Source organism: Haliotis cracherodii, unplaced genomic scaffold (genome assembly GCF_022045235.1).
Source record: "Haliotis cracherodii isolate W230 unplaced genomic scaffold, xgHalCrac1.p SCAF_15, whole genome shotgun sequence".
Taxonomy (NCBI): Eukaryota; Metazoa; Mollusca; class Gastropoda; order Lepetellida; family Haliotidae; genus Haliotis; species Haliotis cracherodii.
In genome coordinates this window covers 2,158,356-2,184,997 of record NW_027266270.1, presented here as the reverse complement: position 1 = coordinate 2,184,997, position 26,642 = coordinate 2,158,356, and the positions used below count along the sequence as shown (strand labels likewise).

The 26,642-nt window shown below is 43.8% G+C and overlaps 1 protein-coding gene across 2 annotated transcripts in view; it reads right to left on the bottom strand.

Moving 5' to 3' along the window:
- The window catches only part of LOC139462171 (uncharacterized), an 84,246-nt gene extending 59,072 nt beyond the window's left edge, over positions 1-25,174 (bottom strand). The window contains exon 1 of one of the 2 annotated variants that reach the window (XM_071243710.1): positions 24,814-25,174. In XM_071243710.1, the coding sequence (XP_071099811.1) occupies positions 24,814-24,898 (85 nt within the window). In that variant the 5' untranslated portion in view covers positions 24,899-25,174. The remainder of the gene's footprint in view (positions 1-24,813) is intronic. The other variant, XM_071243708.1, reaches the window with a different exon arrangement.
- Positions 25,175-26,642: the final 1,468 nt, after the last annotated feature.

Genomic DNA, 26,642 nt, shown 5'->3' with positions numbered 1-26,642 from the left:
GATATGTTACAATAGGTGTATTCAAGTGATATGTTACAATAGGTGTATTCACGTGATATGTTACAAGAGGTGTTTTCGTGTGATATGTTACAATATGTGTATTCGTGTGATATGTTACAAGAGGTGTATTCAAGTGATATGTTACAATATGTGTATTCGTGTGATATGTTACAATAGGTGTATTCAAGTGATATGTTACAATAGGTGTATTCGTGTGATATGTTACAATAGGTGTATTCAAGTGATATGTTACAATAGGTGTATTCGTGTGATATGTTACAATAGGTGTATTCAAGTGATATGTTACAATAGGTGTATTCAAGTGATATGTTACAATATGTGTATTCGTGTGATATGTTACAATAGGTGTATTCGTGTGATATGTTACAATATGTGTATTCACGTGATATGTTACAAGAGGTGTATTCACGTGATATGTTACAAGAGGTGTTTTCGTGTTACAAGAGGCATTGTCATCTGAAGGTCTGCGTTACAGCTGGCACGGCCGGCGGCTCCACTCTGCCAGGTCACAGCAGTATGACCTTGAGTCACATGACCTTACCACTGAGAACAGATTTATCTCCAGATGACCCAAACTGTACTTTTTAACTGTACAGGTAACCTGTACAGCCTCCGTTACCTGATGCCTTATGAGCATGTGACATCACAGACATTTGATTGGGAAAGAGAATATTAAGGATTGACTTGGCCGAGTGTATGTTTCTTTAAAAGCCTTTTTTAACATTGAGACATTAAACTGAAGAAATGTTCTGCTGTAGGACTCAGCAGACATACATGTACGTGACGCAATCCTAACGCATTCTTTGTATGGATTATCTCAGAACACATCACTGTCGGGGCACCATATGTTTCCTGCGCGTAACAAGACCCAGCCTATACAATTACATCATAACATTCTGATGGTACTTTGAAATTGAAACCACTTTCGAGATTTAAAAAGTCCAGATGTTTGTATTAGATCAAACCCGTGACGTGGAAACTCGGTTACTGTGGAAACGGAATGTTTCCCTTCTCTATCGATTTATCCATTACATAAGTGTCATGCTTTCCATTTCTACAGACTATCGCGCAATGAATCAGTAGATCACACAGCACAGGACCCTGACGAGGCCCCTACTATTCAAAAACCGAATGAGTTCGGTTCCCGACTAGCTGGCCTCGTCTCGACCTACGCTGCTGTACTAATGAACGATTCGGTCACTACATTACGTAACATCACGCTTAACTTTGGCTCGTTACGTGATAACTATTCTTTAATGGTTCTATAGACCAAGGAATCGCTGGCCGTGACGCCGGTTGTCGGTGGATAATGACCACTACGCCGCTATGTACTTGTCATTACGACATCTCTCTCTGACCAACCGAAGGCCTCTCCGTGTTAGCTTTCACTCACAGACTCCCCTAACTACTTGTGCTAAAATTCAATATTCTTTGTATATATGAATTCTATGTTGATTTATATCTGTCCCTAAAAAACATGGAATAATAATTCAGGTCGGTCAAACTACTGTATAATACTTCTATATATAGGCTGTATACGTCAGTCTGCTCCTAGTCTAGTTTAATCAGGCAACACCAACCTCAACATCAGCCAACACCAACACAAACATCAGCCAACACCAACTCCAACATCAGGTAACACCAACATCAGCCAACACCAACTCAAACATCAGCCAACACCAACTCCAACATCAGGTAACACCAACATCAGCCAACACCAACTCAAACATCAGCCAACACCAACATCAGCCAACACCAACTCAAACATCAGCCAACACCAACATCAGCCAACACCAACTCAAACATCAGCCAACACCAACATCAGCCAACACCAACTCAAACATCAGCCAACACCAACTCAAACATCAGCCAACACCAACTCAAACATCAGCCAACACCAACATCAGCCAACACCAACTCAAACATCAGGTAACACCAACATCAGCCAACACCAACTCAAACATCAGCCAACACCAACTCAAACATCAGCCAACACCAACATCAGCCAACACCAACTCAAACATCAGCCAACACCAACCTCAAGACATCAGATAACACCAACATCAGCCAACACCAACTCAAACATCTGCCAACACCAACTCAAACATTAGCCAACACCAACTCAAACATCAGCCAACACCAACCTCAAAACATCAGGTAACACCAATATCAGCCAACACCAACTCAAACATCAGCCAACACCAACTCCAACATCAGGTAACACCAACATCAGCCAACACCAACTCAAACATCAGCCAACACCAACATCAGCCAACACCAACTCAAACATCAGCCAACACCAACTCCAACATCAGGCAACACCAACATCAGCCAACACCAACTCAAACATCAGCCAACACCAACTCAAACATCAGGCAACACCAACTCCAACATCAGCCAACACCAACTCAAACATCAGCCAACACCAACCTCAAGACATCAGATAACACCAACATCAGCCAACACCAACTCAAACATCTGCCAACACCAACTCAAACATTAGCCAACACCAACTCAAACATCAGCCAACACCAACCTCAAAACATCAGGTAACACCAATATCAGCCAACACCAACTCAAACATCAGCCAACACCAACTCCAACATCAGGTAACACCAACATCAGCCAACACCAACTCAAACATCAGCCAACACCAACATCAGCCAACACCAACTCAAACATCAGCCAACACCAACTCAAACATCAGGCAACACCAACATCAGCCAACACCAACTCAAACATCAGCCAACACCAACTCAAACATCAGCCAACACCAACTCCAACATCAGGCAACACCAACATCAGCCAACACCAACTCAAACATCAGCCAACACCAACTCAAACATCAGGCAACACCAACCTCAAAACATCAGGTAACACCAACATCAGCCAACACCAACTCAATCATCGGCCAACACCAACTCAAACATCAGCCAACACCAACACAAACATCAGCCAACACCAACTCTAACATCAGCCAACACCAACTCAAACATCAGGTAACACCAACATCAGCCAACACCAATTCAAACATCAGCCAACACCAACTCAAACATCAGCCAACACCAACATCAGCCAACACCAACATCAGCCAACACCAACTCAAACATCAGCCAACACCAACTCAAACATCAGCCAACACCAACTCAAACATCAGGTAACACAACCTCAAAACATCAGGTAACACCAACATCAGCCAACACCAACATCAGCCAACACCAACTAAAACATCAGCCAACACCAACACAAACATCAGCCAACACCAACTCAAACATCAGCCAACACCAACACAAACATCAGCCAACACCAACTCAAACATCAGCCAACACCAACTCAAACATCAGGCAACACCAACCTCAAAACATCAGGCAACACCAACATCAGCCAACACCAACTCAAACACAAACATCAGCCAACACCAACTCAAACATCAGCCAACACCAACTCAAACATCAGCCAACACCAACTCAAACATCAGGTAACACCAACATCAGCCGACACCAACTCAAACATCAGCCAACACCAACATCAGCCAACACCACCTCAAACATCAGCCAACACCAACTCAGACATCAGCCAACACCAACCTCAGCCAACACCACCTCAAACATCAGCCAACACCAACTCAAACATCAGCCAACACCAACTCAAACATCAGCCAACACCAACCTAAAAACATCAGCCAACACCAACATCAGCCAACACCTTCTCAAACATCAGCCAACACCAACTCAAACATCAGGCAACACCAACCTCAAAACATCAGGTAACACCAACATCAGCCAACATCAGCCAACACCAACACAAACATCAGCCAACACCAACAAAAACATCAGCCAACACCAACACAAACATCAACCAACACCAACTCAAACATCAGGCAACACCAACTCAAACATCAGGCAACACCAACCTCAAAACATCAGGTAACACCAACATTAACCAACATCAGCCAACACCAACACAAACATCAGCCAACACCAACAAAAACATCAGCCAACACCAACACAAACATCAACCAACACCAACTCAAACATCAGGCAACACCAACTCAAACATCAGGCTACACCAACCTCAAAACATCAGGTAACACCAACATTAACCAACATCAGCCAACACCAACACAAACATCAGCCAACACCAACAAAAACATCAGCAAACACCAACTCAAACATCAGGCATCACCAACCTCAAAACATCAGGTAACACCAACATCAGGTAACACCAACTCCAACATCAGGCAATACTCACTTAGCATCAGGCAACTCCAACCTCAACATCAGGCAACATCATCTCAAACATCAGCCAACACCAACGCCGACATCAGGTAACAGGACGTGTCGTGTTACACCCAATCATCAGACAACGAATGCAGGTGGCGAGTGTCAGCCGTGTTGCACCCCGACATAAGACAACGACTACAGGTGGCGTTTATCAGCCGTGTTGCACCCCGACATAAGACAGCGGGTGCAGGTGGTGAGTGTCAGCCGTGCTGCGCCCCGACATAAGACAACGGATGCAGGTGGCGAGTGTCAGCCGTGCTGCACCCCGACATAAGACAACGGGTACAGGTGGTGTGTGTCAGCCGTGTTGCACCCCGTTATCAGACAACGGGTACAGGTGGCGTGTGTCAGCCGTGCTGCACCCCGACATAAGACAACGGGTACAGGTGGTGTGTGTCAGCCGTGTTGCACCCCGTTATCAGACAACGGGTACAGGCGGCGTGTGTCTGCCGTGTTACACCCCGACATAAGACACCGAATACAGGCGGCGTGTGTCAGCCGTGCTGCACCCCGACATAAGACAACGGGTACAGGTGGCGAGTGTCAGCCGTGTTGCACCCCGACATAAGACAACGGGTACAGTTGGCGTGTGTCTGCCGTGTTACACCCCGACATAAGACAACGGGTACAGGCGGCGTGTGTCAGCCGTGCTGCACCCCGACATAAGACACCGAATACAGGCGGCGTGTGTCAGCCGTGCTGCACCCCGACATAAGACAACGAATACAGGTGGCATGTATAGGGTCGTGTTGCACCCCGTTATCAGACAACGGGTGCAGGTGGCTCGTGTTAGGTCGTGTTGCACGAGGGATTACGAAAGTGTCATCACGCATCAGAATACCAGATGGCGAGGGCAAGCCGCCACCGCGTCCACCTGCAGTTCGTAGTCGTGTGTACCCAGTCAATAATAGATAGCATTACCTAGGTTACAGCGGATTCACCCACATGCGGCTCGTGTTTAACTACCCTTTACAATAAGAACATGAAACTTTAATGGCAGAGCCTCATTAATTAGAAAACTAAGAAACTTGCAGCTGTGTCGCAGCAGGATAGGCAGACCGGATGACTGCCGTCGCATATTCCCCCATCATTCAGTCCAAATGCCTCTTGTTCAAGTGCAGCGCCAGTCTTGTTCTGTCGATGATCACCTCGTCGTTATATTTTTCATAACGTTGATCAGTCGTGTCATCAGTTCTATGTACCGACAAATGTACCACCAAATCCTTGTCTCAAAGATTTACCACAATCCTAAATACAATCAAGGAGACCCGTGAAGATCCGGGGTAGAATGGGTCTTCAGCAACCCATGCTTGTCGTAAGAGGCGACTAAAGGAATCGGGTGCTCAGGTTCGCTGACTTGGTTGATGCATGTCATCGTATCCCAACTGCCTGGATCGATGCTCATGATGTCAATCACTGGAGTGTCTGGTCCAGATTCGATTTTTTACAGACCGCAATCTTATACCTGGGATATTGCTGAGTGCGGCGTTAAACCACAAACAAACACACAAACAAAACACTCAAGGAAGGACTTCCACTGTATTCATAGAATCTATCTTATGGCCCTGTCACACTACAACGTGTTAGAGTAACTTGCACCTAGCGTGTAAAAGACGCTGTCATACGTCGAACTTTCATCGACAAAACCATGATTTTGGCGTACCCATAACGTATACCCCTCGAGTTCACCGTATATGTAACGCATGTATAACGTATTAGTAGCGTATCACTGACTTATACATTACACTCGTTGATAAAAGTGCAAAAACGTCTCGGCAAGCCTCAGAGTTTTTCCACTTTCATTAACTCATGTTGATATATTTGTTATTAAAAGATACTCGGTGAGAATCTCTATATAAACATATGCTCATTATGAAGTCGATATCCTTAAATCGACTCAAGATATTTCCTGTTGCTATGGAAATGGTTCTCTTGCCTTATTAATATCACTATATGATGCACGCAGATGTGTCATGTATATATCACAATATGATCCGAGTCAAGATTCCTGTTATCTGCCCCTAATGATACGTTCACTAATCAGTGTAATGGAGGCAATACACGCTGTTAGATGACAAACACACGGCCACGTGGAGACAGACACCAGTACAGATTAGGTGAAAAACAGAAATATATCCTCGTCTCACACAACCCTCTCGCTGCCTGAATGCGAACTGACCTGTTGGGATGAACTCCGAGACAACAGAGACGTCATATTAGTTTTACTGGACTATCTTAGGTCTTTGAACCATTTCACCTCATTATAAGAAACAGTAGCACCATGTACATACACATGGCGGTCGTCTTGCCGTCGGTGTGGCGGAGGTGGTTAAGGGACTGGTAGCCCTGTGAGTATTCTTTGTGTATTGATCGCTATCGGCAACCCAGGCCTCTGACTAAGTAGTCTAACCGATGAATCACCAACTCTGTCGATCAGTCAGAATTATTCACTCTTTTTAAAGGTTATATTTTCTACAAAGAAACCATTGCATGATTGCAACAACACGTGACGCCTTCAGAAACACGTCACTTTTTTGTCCGTACATGAGCGTCTGCTAGAGACACATTACTGCATCTCCATCCGCCCTGTACATTGGCACCAGCTACTACTGTTTAGTCTCTCCGCGCTAATGTCATGTCGAAAGTTAAGGCTTCTTTAGTTTAACTGTAAAACGCATTACATGTGTGTCACATGGCAACATTATTTATTATACTGTACCTTTAAATTATGTAAACAGACTACTAAACTTTAGTAGATATTTCGAAGGAGTCCAACATGAACAGATCCTACCAGCTGATGACAAGCACATGAACGTAATCATGTAGATCAACGTCACCATGTAGATCAACGTCACCATGTAGATCAGCGTCACCATGTAGATTAATGTTACCATGTAGATGAACGTTCCCATGAAAATGAACGTCACCATGTAGATCAACGTTCCCGTGTAGATCCATGTTACCATGTAGATGAACGTCACCATGTAGATCTAAGTTACCATGTAGATGAACGTCACCATGTAGATCAAAGTTACCATGTAGATCAACGCCACCATGTAGATCAACGTCACCATGTAGATCAACGTCACCATATAGATCAAAGTTACTATGTAGTTCAACGTCACCAAGTAGATCAAAGTTACCATGTAGATCAACGTCACCATGTAGATTAATGTTACCATATAGATGAACGTTACTATGTACATGAACGTCACCATGTAGATCAACGTCACCATGTAGATCAAAGTTACCATGTATATTAATGTTACCATATATATGAACGTTACCATGAAGATCAATGTTACCATGTAGATCAAAGTTACCATGTAGATTAATGTTACCATATAGATAAACGTTACTATGTACATGAACGTCACCATGTAGATCAACGTCACCATGTAGATCAAAGTTACCATGTATATTAATGTTACCATATAGATGAACGTTACCATGTAGATCAATGTTACCATGTAGATGAACGTTCCCATGTAGGTGAACGTCAAAAAGTAGATTATCGTTATCATGTAGATCAGTGTCACCATGTAGATGAACGTTCCCACGTAGGTGAACGTCACCATGTAGATCAACGTCAACACGCAGCGCAACGTTCCCATGTAGATCAAGGTTACCATGTAGATCAAGGTTACCATGTAGATCAACGTTACCATATAGATCAGTGTCACCATGTAGATCAACGTCACCATGTAGATCAACGTTCCCACGTAGATGAACGTTCCCATGTAGATCAACGACACCACGCAGCGCAACGTTATCATGTAGATCAAGGTTACCATTTAGATCAACGTTACCATGTAGATCAACGTAACCTTGTAGATCAACGTTACCACGCAGCGCAACGTTACCACGAAGATCAACGTTTCCATGTAGATCAACGTTACCATAAAAATTAACGTTACAGGGAATCCTTTGTAATGTCTTCATGTTCAGCTGATGGCAATGCATATAACAGGCTATGTGGACCTGACTGAAACGCGATGTATATTATGTTCTGTGCCAATGCATATCGCAAGGCAACACAACAATCGTGTCTCGGTAGGACTTATGTGTAATACCACTTAAACATTGGGCTGTTGAACTTTCATCGAGAACCACCATCCCGCAATTCCGTGCTGCTCTTCCATACACCGTCTCCCCACTGGGCGGCGTGACGAGTGTAGACCCATCTCCTGTCAGCTCGCACCAGGGAATAGTCATGTTATGGATATCAAATATGTATAGCAGTTTCCACGAGAACGTTTCCCCATATATTGATCTGCACTAATACTTCACATATCTGTACCAACCTCGTGTGTACACAGTAATACTTCACTTATCTGTACCAACCTCGTCTGTCTACAGTAATACTTCACATATCTGTACCAACCTCGTGTGTACTCGTTCATACCTCACATATCTGTACCAACCTCGTGTGTACACAGTAATACTTCACATATCTGTACCAACCTCGTGTGTACACAGTAATACTTCACATATCTGTACCAACCTCGTGTGTACACGTTCATACTTCACATATCTGTACCAACCTCGTGTGTACACAGTAATACTTCACTTATCTGTACCAACCTCGTCTGTCTACAGTAATACTTCACATATCTGTACCAACCTCGTGTGTACTCATTCATACCTCACATATCTGTACCAACCTCGTGTGTACACAGTAATACTTCACATATCTGTACCAACCTCGTGTGTACACATTCATACTTCACATATCTGTACCAACCTCGTGTGTACACGTTCATACTTCACATATCTGTACCAACCTCGTGTGTACACAGTAATACTTCACATATCTGTACCAACCTCGTGTGTACACAGTAATACTTCACATATCTGTACCAACCTCGTCTGTACACAGTAATACTTCACATATCTGTACCAACCTCGTGTGTACACAGTAATACTTCACATATCTGTACCAACCTCGTGTGTACACAGTAATACTTCACATATCTGTACCAACCTCGTGTGTACACATTCATACTTCACATATCTGTACCAACCTCGTGTGTACACATTCATACTTCACATATCTGTACCAACCTCGTGTGTACACAGTAATACTTCACATATCTGTACCAACCTCGTGTGTACACAGTAATACTTCACATATCTGTACAAACCTCGTCTGTCTACAGTAATACTTCACATATCTGTACCAATCTCGTGTGTACACAGTAGTACTTCACATATCTGTACCAACCTCGTCTGTACACAGTAATACTTCACATATCTGTACCAACCTCGTGTGTACACAGTAATACTTCACATATCTGTACCAACCTCGTCTGTACAAAGTAATACTTCACATATCTGTACCAACCTCGTCTGTACAAAGTAATACTTCACATATCTGTACCAACCTCGTGTGTACACAATAATATTTCACATATCTGTACCAACCTCGTCTGTACAAAGTAATACTTCACATATCTGTACCAACCTCGTGTGTACACATTCATACTTCACATATCTGTACCAACCTCGTCTGTACAAAGTAATACTTCACATATCTGTACCAACCTCCTGTGTACATACTAATACTTCACATATCTGTACCAACCTCGTCTGTACAAAGTAATACTTCACATATCTGTACCAACCTCCTGTGTACATACTAATACTTCACATATCTGTACCAACCTCGTGTGTACACAGTAATACTTCACATATCTGTACCAACCTCGTGTGTACACATTCATACTTCACATATCTGTACCAACCTCGTCTGTACAAAGTAATACTTCACATATCTGTACCAACCTCGTGTGTACATACTAATACTTCACATATCTGTACCAACCTCGTGTGTACATACTAATACTTCACATATCTGTACCAACCTCGTCTGTACACAGTAATACTTCACATATCTGTACCAACCTCGTGTGTACACAGTAATACTTCACATATCTGTACCAACCTCGTGTGTACACAGTAATACTTCACATATCTGTACCAACCTCGTGTGTACACAGTAATACTTCACATATCTGTACCAACCTCGTCTGTACACAGTAATACTTCACATATCTGTACCAACCTCGTCTGTGCACAGTAATACTTCACATTTCCGTACAAACCTCGTCTGTCTACAGTAATACTTTACATATCTGTACCAACCTCGTGTGTACACAGTAGTACTTCACATATCTGTACAAACATCGTCTGTACACATTCATACTTCACATATCTCTACAAACCTCGTCTGTACATAGTAATACTTCACATATCTGTACAAACATCGTGTGTACATAGTAATACTTCACATATCTGTACCAACCTCGTCCTTTGGAAACTGCAATTAAGCTGTTCATTTAACATATGAGGCCACACATCAAGCGAACTCAATTCGAGATATGAAGCTGGGTATATTTAAATACTCATGTATTTCTACTTCCCGCCATCTCTGAAGAATTGAGTCATATCATTCCACCTTAACGCACACCTCAATCTACATAACAGCAGGCACACATTAAGGCATTTTCTCAGATCTGTCACAAATTGAAATGATATCAATTGCGCTGCTTTTGTTACACGTTAAGATTAATCATTAAATAGTCATTTCCCGTTTTCTATTATTTTCTTTCTCGTCGGCAATACACGCTTCTGTTCGCTGGTACAAGCTTCTAACAGAAGGCTGAGGTAATCGACTGCAGCAGGTAGGGACGCGGCTCAGCAAGGCTGTCCTCTTGCTCAGCAATTGAAATCCTACTTATTGATTTTCTTAAAAGACTTGTTGCTTGTTTTATGCCATGGCCCTTGTTTTCAAACTTTATTTCTCAAACGCTGACAACAAGCTAATTACGTCACAACATCCGGGCTTCTTCAAAATGGGGATATGAGAAAAAGGTGTTGGTGTGTCACGTTCTTCACAAATTATGATTGATTAAACTTGTTATACTGAAAACACCGCGATAAGACACAGCTGGATCGCACAACTGACAAGTTCAAGTCAGCAGCAGCATTTAAATTGAGATGAGTCCCAATTAGAACCTTTGAACAAGTGTAACGAACATTTCTAAGAAGCCGCCCCAAGAGTCGGGGTCATAACTCAAAAATCCGATGTGATGATTAAGCTTTGTCTAAAGGTGTAGGGATGAGGTTATCAACCAATTGTACATCTAGCTACTAAATGTGGCGCCCTCTGTGTCAACTCATTGGACATCTAGCTATTAAATGTGGCGCCCTCTTATTGGACATCTTGTGGCGTCCCATATGTCAATTTATTGGACATCTAGCTACTAAATGTGGCGTCCTCTGTGTCAACTTATTGGACATCTAGCTACTATATGTGGCGCCCTCTTTGTCAACTTATTGGACATCTTGTGGCGTCCCATATGTCAACTTATTGGACATCTAGCTACTAAATGTGGCGCCCTCTGTGTCAACTTATTGGACATCTAGCTACTATATGTGGCGCCCTCTTTGTCAACTTATTTGACATCTAGCTTCTAACTGTGACGTTACGTATGTCAACTTATTGGACATCTAGATACTAACTGTTGCGTCCACAATGTCAACTTATTGAACATCTAGCTACTGTGACGTCCCCTATGTCAACTTATTGGACATCTAGCTCCTTGCTGTGACGTGCTCTATGTCAACGTATTGGACATCTAGCTACTATTTGTGGCGTTACCTATGTCAACGTATTGGACATCTTGCTACTAACTATGGTTGTGTTACCTATGTCAACTTATTGGACATCTAGCTACTAACTATGGAGTTCCCTGTGTCAACTTTTGGTACATCTAGATACTATTTGTAGCGTCCCCTATGTCAACTTATTGGACATCTAGCTACTGACTGTGGTGGGGTTACCTATGTCAACTTATTGGAATCTGGCTACTAACTATGGAGTTCCCAATGTCAACTTTTTGTACATCTAGCTACGGACTGTGGTGTTACCTATGTCAACTTATTGGACATCTAGCTACTGACTGTGGCGTCCTCTGTGTCAACTTATTGGACATCTAGCTACTGACTGTGGCGTCCTCTGTGTCAACTTATTGGACATCTAGCTACTATTTGTGACGTTCCCTATTGTATATATTGAACAAAACAAGCTTAATGGCACCTAAGAAACGCAATGTCCTCGCTACTGTGTAGATAAAACCTGGTGTGTAGACTTATAGTTCAGCCCCTGTCATTCTGCTTCTCCGGGTACTGGACAAACATCGACATTCAATACTATATATTGATCGATATACTGATCAATTATTTTCGATAAATTAAGGCGCCTTTGAGAAATAGTTCAATCCATTTCGTCCCAAGTCTAGCAGTCAATCATCTTTGTGGGTAAACATTGATCAGTAATGCTCGCTCGTGTGAGCTCAGCCGCAAATCAATACAAAAATCAATCCCTAAATCCAAAACATTTCGCAATCGATTTTTTAGTGTTCGATTTTGCTAAACGTTATTCAGTCAGAAATGGTGGTAGTGCTCTTCGGAGTAATGCTCATTTGATGAAAAAAACTAACAGCGATGATAAAACGGCCTTTCAGCCATTGTGTGACAGATGAGAGCCGGCTACCACTGCACAGATGCAACAGTATGAATAATGCCTCTCGTCTACTGCAGCCAAGTGGTCGCCGACGTCGTTGCGAGCTCATTTAAAAAGCCGTTGTTGTGTAATGAGGTTCAAGACGCAGGCCTATGGCTTCTTTTCGTTATGTGTTGAAATAGTGACAGTCCGGACATTCTCCAGGTATATTAAAGAATAAATAATTTACCATTTAGTGCTGTGTTAAAAGTCACTGTAAGACGTAAAGATATGCAATAACAAAAAATATTCAAGAAATCGTGCAAGAAGTTCGATGCATCATTTATGGTCAAATGGAACAGTCTGACGTTTTGGTAAAGATCTAGAGCCTTCACGACAGGTGGTAGAGCAGAGACACCAGATTGAAGTGTTTGTCCCAAGGAGGAAAGTACTGCCTCGCTGTTGGTACCGTTTACAGATGGGTACAGATTGCACACTGCCACCAGCATTCACGGTTGGCCCGACTCTAAAAATGGCCGAAACCTGTTGAAGGTGTTTGGAACGTGGTTTAACATTTACAGAAGATTCTGATATCTCCCATTGATGTGATGGCGTTTCTCTCTGATTTCTCTCAGCTGACGCGTCCAGTTTGTTCCGGCTTCCACTTGCACGATGACCGTATGTGGTCCCTGGCGAGCGAAGTGTTACTATTTCCAGACACACCTGGTGTTAACGGTCATTTGTTTGATGTGTGCGAGGCTTTGATTGACTGCAACACATTCCTGTATTGTGTGAGAGTGTATTTGTTTGACTGCAACACATTCCTGTACTGTGTGAGAGTGTATTTGTTTCACTGCAACACATTCCTGTATTGTGTGATTGTATCTGTTTGACTGCAACGCATCCCAGTTTAGTGTGAAAATGTATTTGTTTAACTACGACACATCCCAGTATTGTGAGAGTGTATTAGTTTGACTGCAAAACATCCCTGAATTGTGTAAGAGTGTATTTGATTGACTGCAACACATTCCTGTATTGTGTGAGAGTGTATTTGTTTGACTGCAACACATTCCTGTACTGTGTGAGAGTGTATTGTTTGACTGCAACACATTCCTGTATTGTGTGATTGTATCTGTTTGACTTGAACGCATCCCAGTATAGTGTGAAAATGTATTTGTTTAACTGCGACACATCCCAGTATTGTGAGAGTGTATTAGTTTGACTGCAAAACATCCCTGAATTGTGTAAGAGTGTAATTGTTTGACTGCGACACATCCCAGTATTGTGTGAGAATGTATTTGTTTGACTGCAACACATCCCAGTATTGTGTGAGAGTGTATTAGTTTGACTGCAAAACATCCCAGTATTGTGTGAGAGTGGATTTTTTTACTGCAATACATCCATGTGTTGCGAGAGTGGATTTCTTTGACTGCAACAGATCCATGTGTTGCGAGAATGTATTTGTTTGACTGTAACACATCCATGTATCGCGAGAGTGTATTTGTTTGACTGCAACATATCCATGTATTGCGAGAATGTATTTGTTTGACTACGACACACGTGGCATCACACAGGAACACTGGCATCACACAGGAACACTGGCATCACACAGCGACACTGGCATCACACAGGAACACTGGCATCACACTAAGTGCCATTTATCCAAGTCTACGACTGCCTCTCTCGGCGTCATCCCAAACTTGACTAAGAGAGCTGACCACTCAGTACTCGCATATATTTATATTTGACATTTAACAAAGTCACGTAACATGAACTGATTTGTAAGCGAACCGTTGAAACGATTCGACATATACTCCTTGATGTTTCAAGTTACAGTGCAGATATACTCTACCGGTGTCACATCTTAAAAATAAAACAGAAAACGCTCCAAGATAAAGGGTAAGGGATAACTGTAAATGCTGCATTAAAACAGCGTGGTGTGGTATGATGGTACAGTGAATAATCTTGTTGAGTCAGAGGGCCTATAAATGATTCAATGTTGTTACTAGCTTTAATACACTGGTGAATATAAAACATACTTTCCATCATGAACACTCATTACACCTTACAGCCTACACTTTGTATAATTCCTTTGCCAATTTCCCACAAGCGGAAGCCTCATAAACTACCAGTGCCACCAGGGTGTATAATGAACGTGATATATTGCCACTTGTTCCCTTAATATCGCCGGTTACACTGTGTGCCACGATAATGGTGGCCTGTCAGTTAGAAGCACATCTCATAATATCATCAGAAATCTATAACCGTCTATTTGTCATGGTGCAAAGCATCTTTATAGCTCTGATTCCAGAGAGATGTGCAGAAGCCCTCACGACACACACAACACTACCCATGTGTTCTAATATAGTGTGAGCTCAGTAATCCAGGTGAACTCAGTACACTCAGTGAACTCAGTAAACCCATGCTGTCAGTATGTTCACCATGACATATGTTACCATCCACAGTAAACCCATGCTGTCAGTATGTTCACCATGACATATGTTACCATCCACAGTAAACCCTTGCTGTCAGTATGTTCACCATGACATATGTTACCATCCACAGTAAACCCATGCTGTCAGTATGTTCACCATGACATATGTTACCATCCACAGTAAACCCATGCTGTCAGTATGTTCACCATGACATATGTTACCATCCACAGTAAACCCATGCTGTCAGTATGTTCACCATAACGACATATGTTACCATCCACAGTAAACCCACGCTGTCAGTATGTTCACCATGACATATGTTACCATCCGCAGTGTACCCATGCTGTCAGTATGTTCACCATGACATATGTTACCATCCGCAGTGTACCCATGCTGTCAGTATGTTCACCATAACGACATATGTTACCATCCGCAGTGTACCCATGCTGTCAGTATGTTCACCATAACGACAGATGTTACCATCCACAGTAAACCCATGCTGTCAGTATGTCCACCATAACGACAGATGTTACCATCCACAGTAAACCCATGCTGTCAGTATGTTCACCATGACATATGTTACCATCCACAGTAAACCCATGCTGTCAGTATGTTCACCATAACGACAGATGTTACCATCCACAGTAAACCCATGCTGTCAGTATGTCCACCATGACAGATGTTACCATCCACAGTAAACCCATGCTGTCAGTATGTTCACAATAACGACATACGTTACCATCCACAGTAAACCCATGCTGTCAGTATGTTCACAATAACGACAGATGTTACCATCCACAGTAAACCCATGCTGTCAGTATGTTCACCATGACATATGTTACCATCCACAGTAAACCATGCTGTCAGTATGTCCACCATAACGACAAATGTTAACATCCACAGTAAACCCATGCTGTCAGTATGTTCACCATAACGACAGATGTTACCATCCACAGTAAACCCATGCTGTCAGTATGTCCACCATAACGACAGATGTTACCATCCACAGTAAACCCATGCTGTCAGTATGTTCACCATGACATATGTTACCATCCACAGTAAACCCATGCTGTCAGTATGTTCACCATAACGACAGATGTTACCATCCACAGTAAACCCATGCTGTCAGTATGTCCACCATGATAGATGTTACCATCCAAATTAAACCCACGCTGTCATTATGTCCACCATAACGACAGATGTTACCATCCACAGTAAACCCATGCTGTCAGTATGTTCACCATAACGACATATGTTACCATCCACAGTAAACCCATGCTGTCAGTATGTCCACCATAACGACAGATGTTACCATCCACAGTAAACCCATGCTGTCAGTATGTTCACCATAACGACAGATGTTACCATCCACAGTAAACCCATGCTGTCAGTATGTCCACCATAACGACAGATGTTACCATCCACAGTAAACCCATGCTGTCAGTATGTTCACCATAACGACATATGTTACCATCCGCAGTGTACCCATGCTGTCAGTATGTTCACCATAACGACAGATGTTACCATCCACAGTAAACCCATGCTGTCAGTATGTCCACCATAACGACAGATGTTACCATCCACAGTAAACCCATGCTGTCAGTATGTTCACCATAACGACATATGTTACCATCCGCAGTGTACCCATGCTGTCAGTATGTTCACCATAACGACAGATGTTACCATCCACAGTAAACCCATGCTGTCAGTATGTCCACCATAACGACAGATGTTAACATCCACAGTAAACCCACGCCGTCAGTATGTTCACCATAACGACAGATGTAACCACCCACAGTAAACCCATGCTGTCAGTATGTTCACCATGATAGATGTTACCATCCACAGTAAACCCATGTTATCTACATGTTCAAGACAAATGTTCCCCATGCAGTCGGTATGCTCACCATAACGACAGATGTTAACATCCACAGTAAACCCATGTTATCTACATGTTCAAGACAAATGTTCCCCATGCTATCGGTATAATCACCATAACGAGAGATGTTACCACCCACAGTAAACCCATGTTATCTACATGTTCAACGACAAATGTTCCCCATGCTGTCGGTATGCATACATCACGATATTGTGCCATAGTCCATCATGAGCTCAATGAGAGCAGGAAGTCACGGACCATGTGATGCTTCCAATAACACAGCAGTGAGTCACGGACCATGTGATGCCTCCAATGACACAGCAGGAAGTCACGGACAATGTGATGCCTCCAATAACACAGCAGGAAGTCATGGACCATGTGATGCCTCCAATGACACAGCAGGAAGTCACGGACAATGTGATGCCTCCAATAACACAGCAGGAAGTCACGGACCATGTGATGCCTCCAATGACACAGCAGGAAGTCACGGACCATGTGATGCCTCCAATAACACAGCAGTGAGTCATGGACCATGTCATGCCTCCAATAACACAGCAGGAAGTCATGGACCATGTGATGCCTCCAATGACACAGCAGGAAGTCACGGACAATGTGATGCCTCCAATAACACAGCAGGAAGTCACGGACCATGTGATGCCTCCAATGACACAGCAGTGAGTCATGGACCATGTCATGCCTCCAATGACACAGCAGGAAGTCACGGACCATGTGATGCCCCCAATGACACAGCAGGAAGTCACGGACAATGTGATGCCTCCAATAACACAGCAGGAAGTCACGGACCATGTGATGCCTCCAATGACACAGCAGGAAGTCACGGACCATGTGATGCCTCCAATAACACAGCAGTGAGTCATGGACCATGTCATGCCTCCAATGACACAGCAGGAAGTCACGGACCATGTGATGCCCCCAATGACACAGCAGGAAGTCACGGACCATGTGATGCCTCCAATAACACAGCAGGAAGTCACGGACCATGTGATGCCTCCAATGACACAGCAGGAAGTCACGGACCATGTGATGCCTCCAATAACACAGCAGTGAGTCATGGACCATGTCATGCCTCCAATGACACAGCAGGAAGTCACGGACCATGTGATGCCTCCAATAACACAGCAGGAAGTCACGGACCATGTGATGCCTCCAATGACACAGCAGGAAGTCACGGACCATGTGATGCCTCCAATGACACAGCAGGAAGTCACGGACCATGTGATGCCTCCAATAACACAGCAGGAAGTCATGGACCATGTGATGCCTCCAATGACACAGCAGGAAGTCACGGACAATGTGATGCCTCCAATGACACAGCAGGAAGTCACGGACCATGTGATGCCTCCAATGACACAGCAGGAAGTCACGGACCATGTGATGCCTCCAATGACACATCAGTGAGTCACAGGTTACTTGGTACAACACCGACACTTTAATTAATCACAGATCACATGGTGCCACCACGGACACTATTAAACATAATATCTCATCTGACTTGTACAGCAACACACCTGACTGTACAGCAACACACCTGACTGTACAGCAACACACCTGACTGTACAGCAACACACCTGACTGTACAACAACACACCTGACTGTACAGCAACACACCTGACTGTACAACAACACACCTGACTGTACAACAACACACCTGACTGTACAGCAACACACCTGACTGTACAACACACCTGACTGTACAGCAACACACCTGACTGTACAGCAACACACCTGACTGTACAGCAACACACCTGACTGTACAACAACACACCTGACTGTACAGCAATACACCTGACTGTACAGCAACACACCTGACTGTACAGCAACACACCTGACTGTACAACACACCTGACTGTACAGCAACACACCTGATTGTACAACAACACACCTGACTGTACAGCAACACACCTGACTGTACAGCAACACACCTGACTGTACAGCAACACACCTGACTTGTACAACAACACACCTGACTGTACAGCAACACACCTGACTGTACAACAACACACCTGACCGTACAACAACACACCTGACTGTACAGCAACACACCTGCCTTGTACAGCAACACACCTGACTTGTACAGCAAGACACCTGACTGTACAGCAACACACCTGGCAGTACAGCAACACACCTGGCAGTACAGCAACACACCTGACTTGTACAGCAACATACCTGCCTTGTACAGCAACACACCTGACTGTACAACAACACACCTGACTTGTACAGCAACACACCTGACTGTACAACAACACACCTGACTTGTACAGCAACACACCTGACTGTACAACAACACACCTGACTTGTACAGCAACACATCTGACTGTACAACAACACACCTGACCGTACAACAACACACCTGACTGTACAGCAACACACCTGCCTTGTACAGCAACACACCTGACTTGTACAGCAAGACACCTGACTGTACAGCAACACACCTGGCAGTACAGCAACACACCTGGCAGTACAGCAACACACCTGACTTGTACAGCAACATACCTGCCTTGTACAGCAACACACCTGACTGTACAACAACACACCTGACTTGTACAGCAACACACCTGACTGTACAACAACACACCTGACTTGTACAGCAACACACCTGACTGTACAACAACACACCTGACTTGTACAGCAACACACCTGACTGTACAGTCAAGAGTATCGACAATGAAGTTTGATTTCCCCCTGCAGTCCGGTGCCGCCACGTCCCCCACTCCACCGCCACGGCAGCTATCGTGTGACGACGTGGGAGACAGCCTGTATCCTGTTTCCTGGACGTCATGTCGAGATGCAGAGGCATCAGTGGAAATGTAGAGCGCCATTATAGAATACATATGTTTCTTGTGATTTCCATTGCACTCGCATTTCCATTCCACTCCTGCGACCATAGTGCTGACGTTCATGACTTGTATTGGTATTGGAGTAGAAGTGACTGAGAGACACCAGTGTCCGGACAGTCCAGGTTGTGTCAGATGTTGATCGTGTTCTCCATCACCAGCCCGGACACAGTCAGTCGTGGTCAACGTTGTAGGATGCCACCACGATGACATCAGGAGCATGATTTCCGGGCATTACCGGCATCGTTCATGTTGAAAGTGAAACTTCAGCGTTAAATGAGTTATCATACTTGGACGAAGATAACTTTTCACTAACCAGTCGTATTGCTCCAGACGTACGGACGCTGAGGACTTGGTCAAACTAACCACGGAGAGTTAAACGTTGAATAAAATCTGGTTTATATCTTTTTCCATATGTATCATGTATGTATCATGTATTACCTTACCAAACCCGAGGGACAATTGATGAACATTGATCCTATCAACACCCATTTTCCGGATGTGAACCCCTCATTGTCAGATATGAACCCATTATCAGATAAAGAATATAGTCAACACCCCCTCAAAGTATCCGATTGCAAGATACAGAATGTCAAATGCCGCTTCTACTTTGCTGTATATGAGGGATGAGACTCATGGCAACAGGTTAAACACTGTCCATGAGAGCCAGTTTACAGACCAACTCGTCCAAGTGTCTGGTCGTTGCAGTAACAATACTGTGGGTAGGGGTTGTGCTTGACTGCGTGGTCCACGGAAGGTCGTGGCAACTCGACATTTAAATGATAGGTATGATTCACCTGCAGGTGACTCAGATAGTCGTGACGTCATCGCCATCATCTTCGTGCGCGGACAAGGCAGGAATCAACATGGAACAGACGGCACGGGAAACATGTTTATGAATTCATGCAAACACTAGCGTTTCGAACAGGACACCATTGCAGGAAATCCGAGTCAGTCTCTGAAGACAGACATGACTACAGGCAGAAGTGTGACTGTAGAGATAGCTGTTTCTCCCCTCCCTGTTTCTCTATATACACCTAGCACCCTCCCTGTTTCTCTATATACACCTAGCACCTCTTCCTTCTGCCTCTCTATATCCCTAGCACCTCTTCCTTCTGCCTCTCTATATCCCTAGCACCTCTTCCTTCTGCTTCTACATAACCCTAGCACCCCTTCCTTCTGTCTCTATATCTTCCAAGCACCCCTTCCTTCTGTCTCTCTATATCCCCCAAGCACCCCTTCCTTCTGTCTCTATGTACCCCTAGCACGCCTTCCTTCTGTCTCTATATCTCCCAAGCACCCCTTCCTTCTGTCTCTATATCTCCCAAGCACCCCTTCCTTCTGTCTCTATACCTCTTCCTTCTGTCTCTATACCTCTTCCTTCTGTCTCTATGTACCCCTAGCACGCCTTCCTTCTGTCTCTATACCTCTTCCTTCTGTCTCTATATATCCCAAGCACCTCTTCCTTCTGTCTCTATGTACCCCTAGCACGCCTTCCTTCTGTCTCTATACCTCTTCCTTCTGTCTCTATGTACCCCTAGCACGCCTTCCTTCTGTCTCTATACCTCTTCCTTCTGTCTCTATGTACCCCTAGCACGCCTTCCTTCTGTCTCTATACCTCTTCCTTCTGTCTCTATATATCCCAAGCACCTCTTCCTTCTGTCTCTATGTACCCCTAGCACGCCTTCCTTCTGTCTCTATATCCCCCAAGCACCCCTTCCTTCTGTCTCTATACCTCTTCCTTCTGTCTCTATGTATCCCAAGCACCCCTTCCTTCTGTCTCTACGGAAGCCCTAGGTGGAGATAGGGCGAGTGTGATTATTGTCCCCCCTAATGACCATCAGCCCAAGCAGCTCCATCCACGGTGAGCTGGGCCGGATGGCGTTGTCAGCAAACACCTGACTGTGAGAGGCAAGGACTGCTACAATCAAACGTGACTTAACTGGGGCTTGCAATGCACTAGCAGATGGATCGAGACAAGCGCCACTAATCTCATACAAAGGGGCATCAAGAAACGAAATCGCTTGTCGGCGCAATAATTAAAATGTCCTCCACTGGCGACCTAGCTACTCCCAGTCTCGGGTTTCTGTTCTTGTACATCACACGCTCACTTATTGGAACAGACGAATACTGTTCCCATACATTAAACGCACATATTAGAATAAACGCATATTAGTTTTATACATCACATGCATCATATGCGCATATTATTCTTACACATTAAACGCACGTGTTGGGCGGACACGCTTCATGCCAGTCGCAAACATCAGGCAGTCATACACTGTATGTCAATTGAGGTCTCGCACACCCGTACCAATAATACTGAAATACCCGACTATCTCACCTATATCCATAGAGATCTCGACTATCTCACCTATATCCATAGAGATCTCGAATATCCACACCAATATCTATACATATCTCGACTATCCACACCTATATAAGTAGAGATCTCGACTATCTCACCTATATCCATAGATATCTTGGCTATCCACAACAATTTCCATAAAGACCTCGACTACCCACAACTATACCTATAAAGAGAGGTCTCGACTACCTCCACCTATACCTATAAAGAGAGGTCTCGACTACCCACACAGGCGAACGCTGAACAGGTGAGAAAGAGGAAAAGGAGGAGATTTGCAGCTCAGTGTCACATGATGTACAATGTCACAACGAACTCACAAATCCCCAAATTGGAAACGAAACGAAACGAAGCCACGTGTCTACCTGACAAACGTTAAAATGGTAAATCAATGTACAATCTACCTGCCATGTTTTCACAAGGCACAGAGATACCGCTGAGTTGATGTTTACCCGGCAGGGTGAAATGCCTGGTGTTCGCATGTATACAAAAACTCTGAGGTGTTCGCAAGTGTACAAAAACTCTGAGGTGTTCGCAAGTGTACAAAAACTCTGAGGTGTTCGCAAGTGTACAAAATCTCTGAGGTGTTCGCAAGTGTACACAAATTCTGAGGTGTTCGCAAGTATCCACAAACTCTGAGGTGTTCGCAAGTGTACAAAAACTCTGAGGTGTTCGCAAGTGTACAAAAACTCTGAGGTGTTCGCAAGTGTACAAAATCTCTGAGGTGTTCGCAAGTGTACACAAATTCTGAGGTGTTCGCAAGTATCCACAAACTCTGAGGTGTTCGCAAGTGTACAAAAACAGTAAGGTGTTCGCATGTGCACAAAAAACTGTGATGTTCGCATGTGTAAAGAAATGCCACGGTATTCTATGTGCACAAAAGTGTCGTCGTGTTTACTTGTAGGCAAAAACACCGCGGTGTTCGCATGTGTCAATAAACACAAGTGACGAGAGTATATGAGAACACTTTAATCGAAAAGAAATGGCAGTGTTCTGCCCAGGGCGAACATGACTTAGTCATCATACACGTCACAGGCACAGACAATGGTTTCACGTCACACACTCAAACAACGCTCAAACATGACGCACACTCAGACAACGTTCAAACATGCCACACACTCAGACAACGCTCAAACATGCCACACACTCAAACAACGCTCAAACATGACGAACACTCAGACAACGTTCAAACATGCCACACACTCAAACAACGCTCAAACATGCCACACACTCAAACAACGCTCAAACATGCCACACACTCAGACAACGCTCAAATATGCCACACACTCAGACAACGCTCAAACATGCCACACACTCAGACAACGCTCAAACATGCCACACACTCAAACAACGCTCAAACATGCCACACACTCAGACAACGCTCAAATATGCCACACTCTCAGACAACGCTCAAACATGCCACACACTCAGACAACGCTCAAACATGCCACACACTCAGACAACGCTCAAACATGCCATACACTCAGACAACGCTCAAATATGCCATACACTCAGACAACGCTCAAACATGCCACACACTCAGACAATGCTCAAACATGCCACACACTCAGACAGTTCTTACTCATGACGAAAACGTATAAAGAGTACACAATATATTGGAAACACAAGACGGAAAGGAAGGAAGTTATTTCAGATTTCATTTATAGCCCGGCAAAACATGTTTTTATTGCCACAAATGTTTTTTTATCTATCAACAAAACCTCCAATCCACTCCATCCGGTACACTACCCTGTCGGCAACAGTACGGTTGAAAACGCAACCCAACATTCAGTCGGAAACCAGCTCCACGTTACAATCAAGCGGTGAGCGTGTCGGCATTGTTCTAGCCGTGAAATGTGATATACATCTATATATACTTCTACCATTGTATATATGCATGATCTGTCAGAGCGTGAAGTCAAAGAGTCACACATGTGTTAATAAAAGGTGACACCTGTCACTAACAGAAACATTACTATTTTTAATCAAGTGTAACCACGTATGCCGTATTTTTGTAAAGTATCGAACAGTGTACATAAAGAATTATCAATCACCACCACTTTCACCAGCAGAATTAATTTCACGGCTAAATTGGTCAGCATGCGACCGCCATTGCTAAATCAGTATATATGGTTTATCAAAGACGATTCTGTCCCTGTTGGTAACAGACATCGTGACTACCTTGGCTGAACATTGAATAAACTGGGCAAACATATTCCAGACTTATTCTACATAATAGTGTCGAATATGATGCTAAATATACATTGGGGATGTTGACGAGGGAAGATGATCCCGACATAACGACAGGGTGCCTTAGATTGCGGCCCATGATTACAGGACATGTTTCCCCAAGAAGAACGGTATTAATTCTTGATTATAAATCAATATTCATCTCGGTGAAGGAAGCTTGTTACGATCAGCTCCCGCCAAGTGCTGTTGTGAGGGGTAATAATGGTATGTAAGACTTACCGTCCAGATCTACAGCAAGCACTGCACATTCGCACAGGAACACCAGAACAATCCCCAGCAGAAACCTGAAGCGTGGTGGGCGCATGGCGGACGAGGAGAAGAAGGCAATATATTCTCTAAAATAACATAACACGGGACGAATTCTCCTCTGTGATTATAACCATCCAAATACAGTCACAAACAAACACCGGATCTTCTTTAACAGCTTTGAGCGACAGAGATTCGCGCCATATCACGACTGGTGAAAACGCAGACGACACAAGTTCCAAGCAGACGATACAAGCAACAGACGTCAATTTCAGTAGTACGGCATCCCGCCGCTAGGTGGCGATCTCATCGCTTCAGACTGGTGTCCAGGAGTTCCGATACTGAAGAAAATCGATCGATTCCGAACGTTGCCGACAGCCTAGCCAATAGATGCTTCCACGTCGGTCGGAATGACAGTCGAACTAACATTCCGCAACTGCATGCACTGCACGGGTGGATTTTTTAACAACTCTGGAATAGCTTTGTAGGGAACACTTTGTTAGTATAGCTTCATATCCGATTTATTTACTTCTTGTGACGGAGCAGTGTAGGTATTGGGATCGATACGGTACACTACACTGTGTCAGTAAAGGGGATGGGTATTGATAGCCTCACTGAGACTATACAACTAAGATGCTATCAAGGATCACAGCGTCCACCTCCGGCAGAATCCTGGAATAAAGGACAAAGGTCAATAGTCAAAGGTCTGTATGACGGAAGCGTCGATAATACTTGCATGGAATGAAGAATGCTGGTCACCATAATGGAATCGAATATTGAGAACGCTAGCAGAGCACATTACATGGCAACTAAACAGTAGCTGCCGTTATTGGAACAGCCTCAAACATGCAAACATGGCCGTGGAAATCCTGATATATGAGCATCACCTGAATACGGAAACAAATTCTGTTAGCTGAGCATCGGCGGACCCCTAAAACGAAAACTAAATAGTTCCCTTTATCAGAAGAAAGGCTGAGCACACGGACGTGACCGTGACAGGAGATATTATATGGACATCAGCTGAGAAAGCAAACGGATCTGAAAGAAATTCGGTTATCAGCGCATACACGCGGAACGTAAAGCGTATTCGGTATTGCAGTGTGAGCAAAATACACAAACACAACCTAAACAGTTCTTGGTATTGTAGCATTGTGGCCAGGGCGGTACACACAAACACAACCTGAACATTTCTTGGTAATGTACCATAAGCAGAACACACAAACACAACCTAAACAGTTCTTGGTAATGTTGCATAAGCGGAACACACACAAACACAACATAAACATTTATTGGAAATGTAGCATGAGTGGAGCACACACAAACACAACCTTAACAGTTATTGGTAATGTTGCATAAGCGGAGCACACAAACACAATCTTAACAGTTATTGGTAGTGTAGCATAAGCGGAGCACACAAACACAATCTTAACAGTTCTTGGTAATGTAGCATAAGCGGAGCACACAAACACAATCTTAACAGTTATTGGTAGTGTAGCATGAGTGGAGCACACACAAACACAACCTTAACAGTTATTGGTAGTGTAGCATGAGCAGAACACACAAACACAATCTTAACAGTTCTTGGTAATGGAGCATGAGCGGAACACACAAACACAATCTAAACAGTTATTGGTAGTGTAGCATGAGCAGAACACACAAACACAATCTTAACAGTTCTTGGTAATGTGGCATGAGCGGAGCACACAAACACAACCTAAACAGTTCTTGGTAATGTAGCATGAGCAGAACACACAAACACAATCTTAACAGTTCTTGGTAATGTGGCATGAGCGGAGCACACA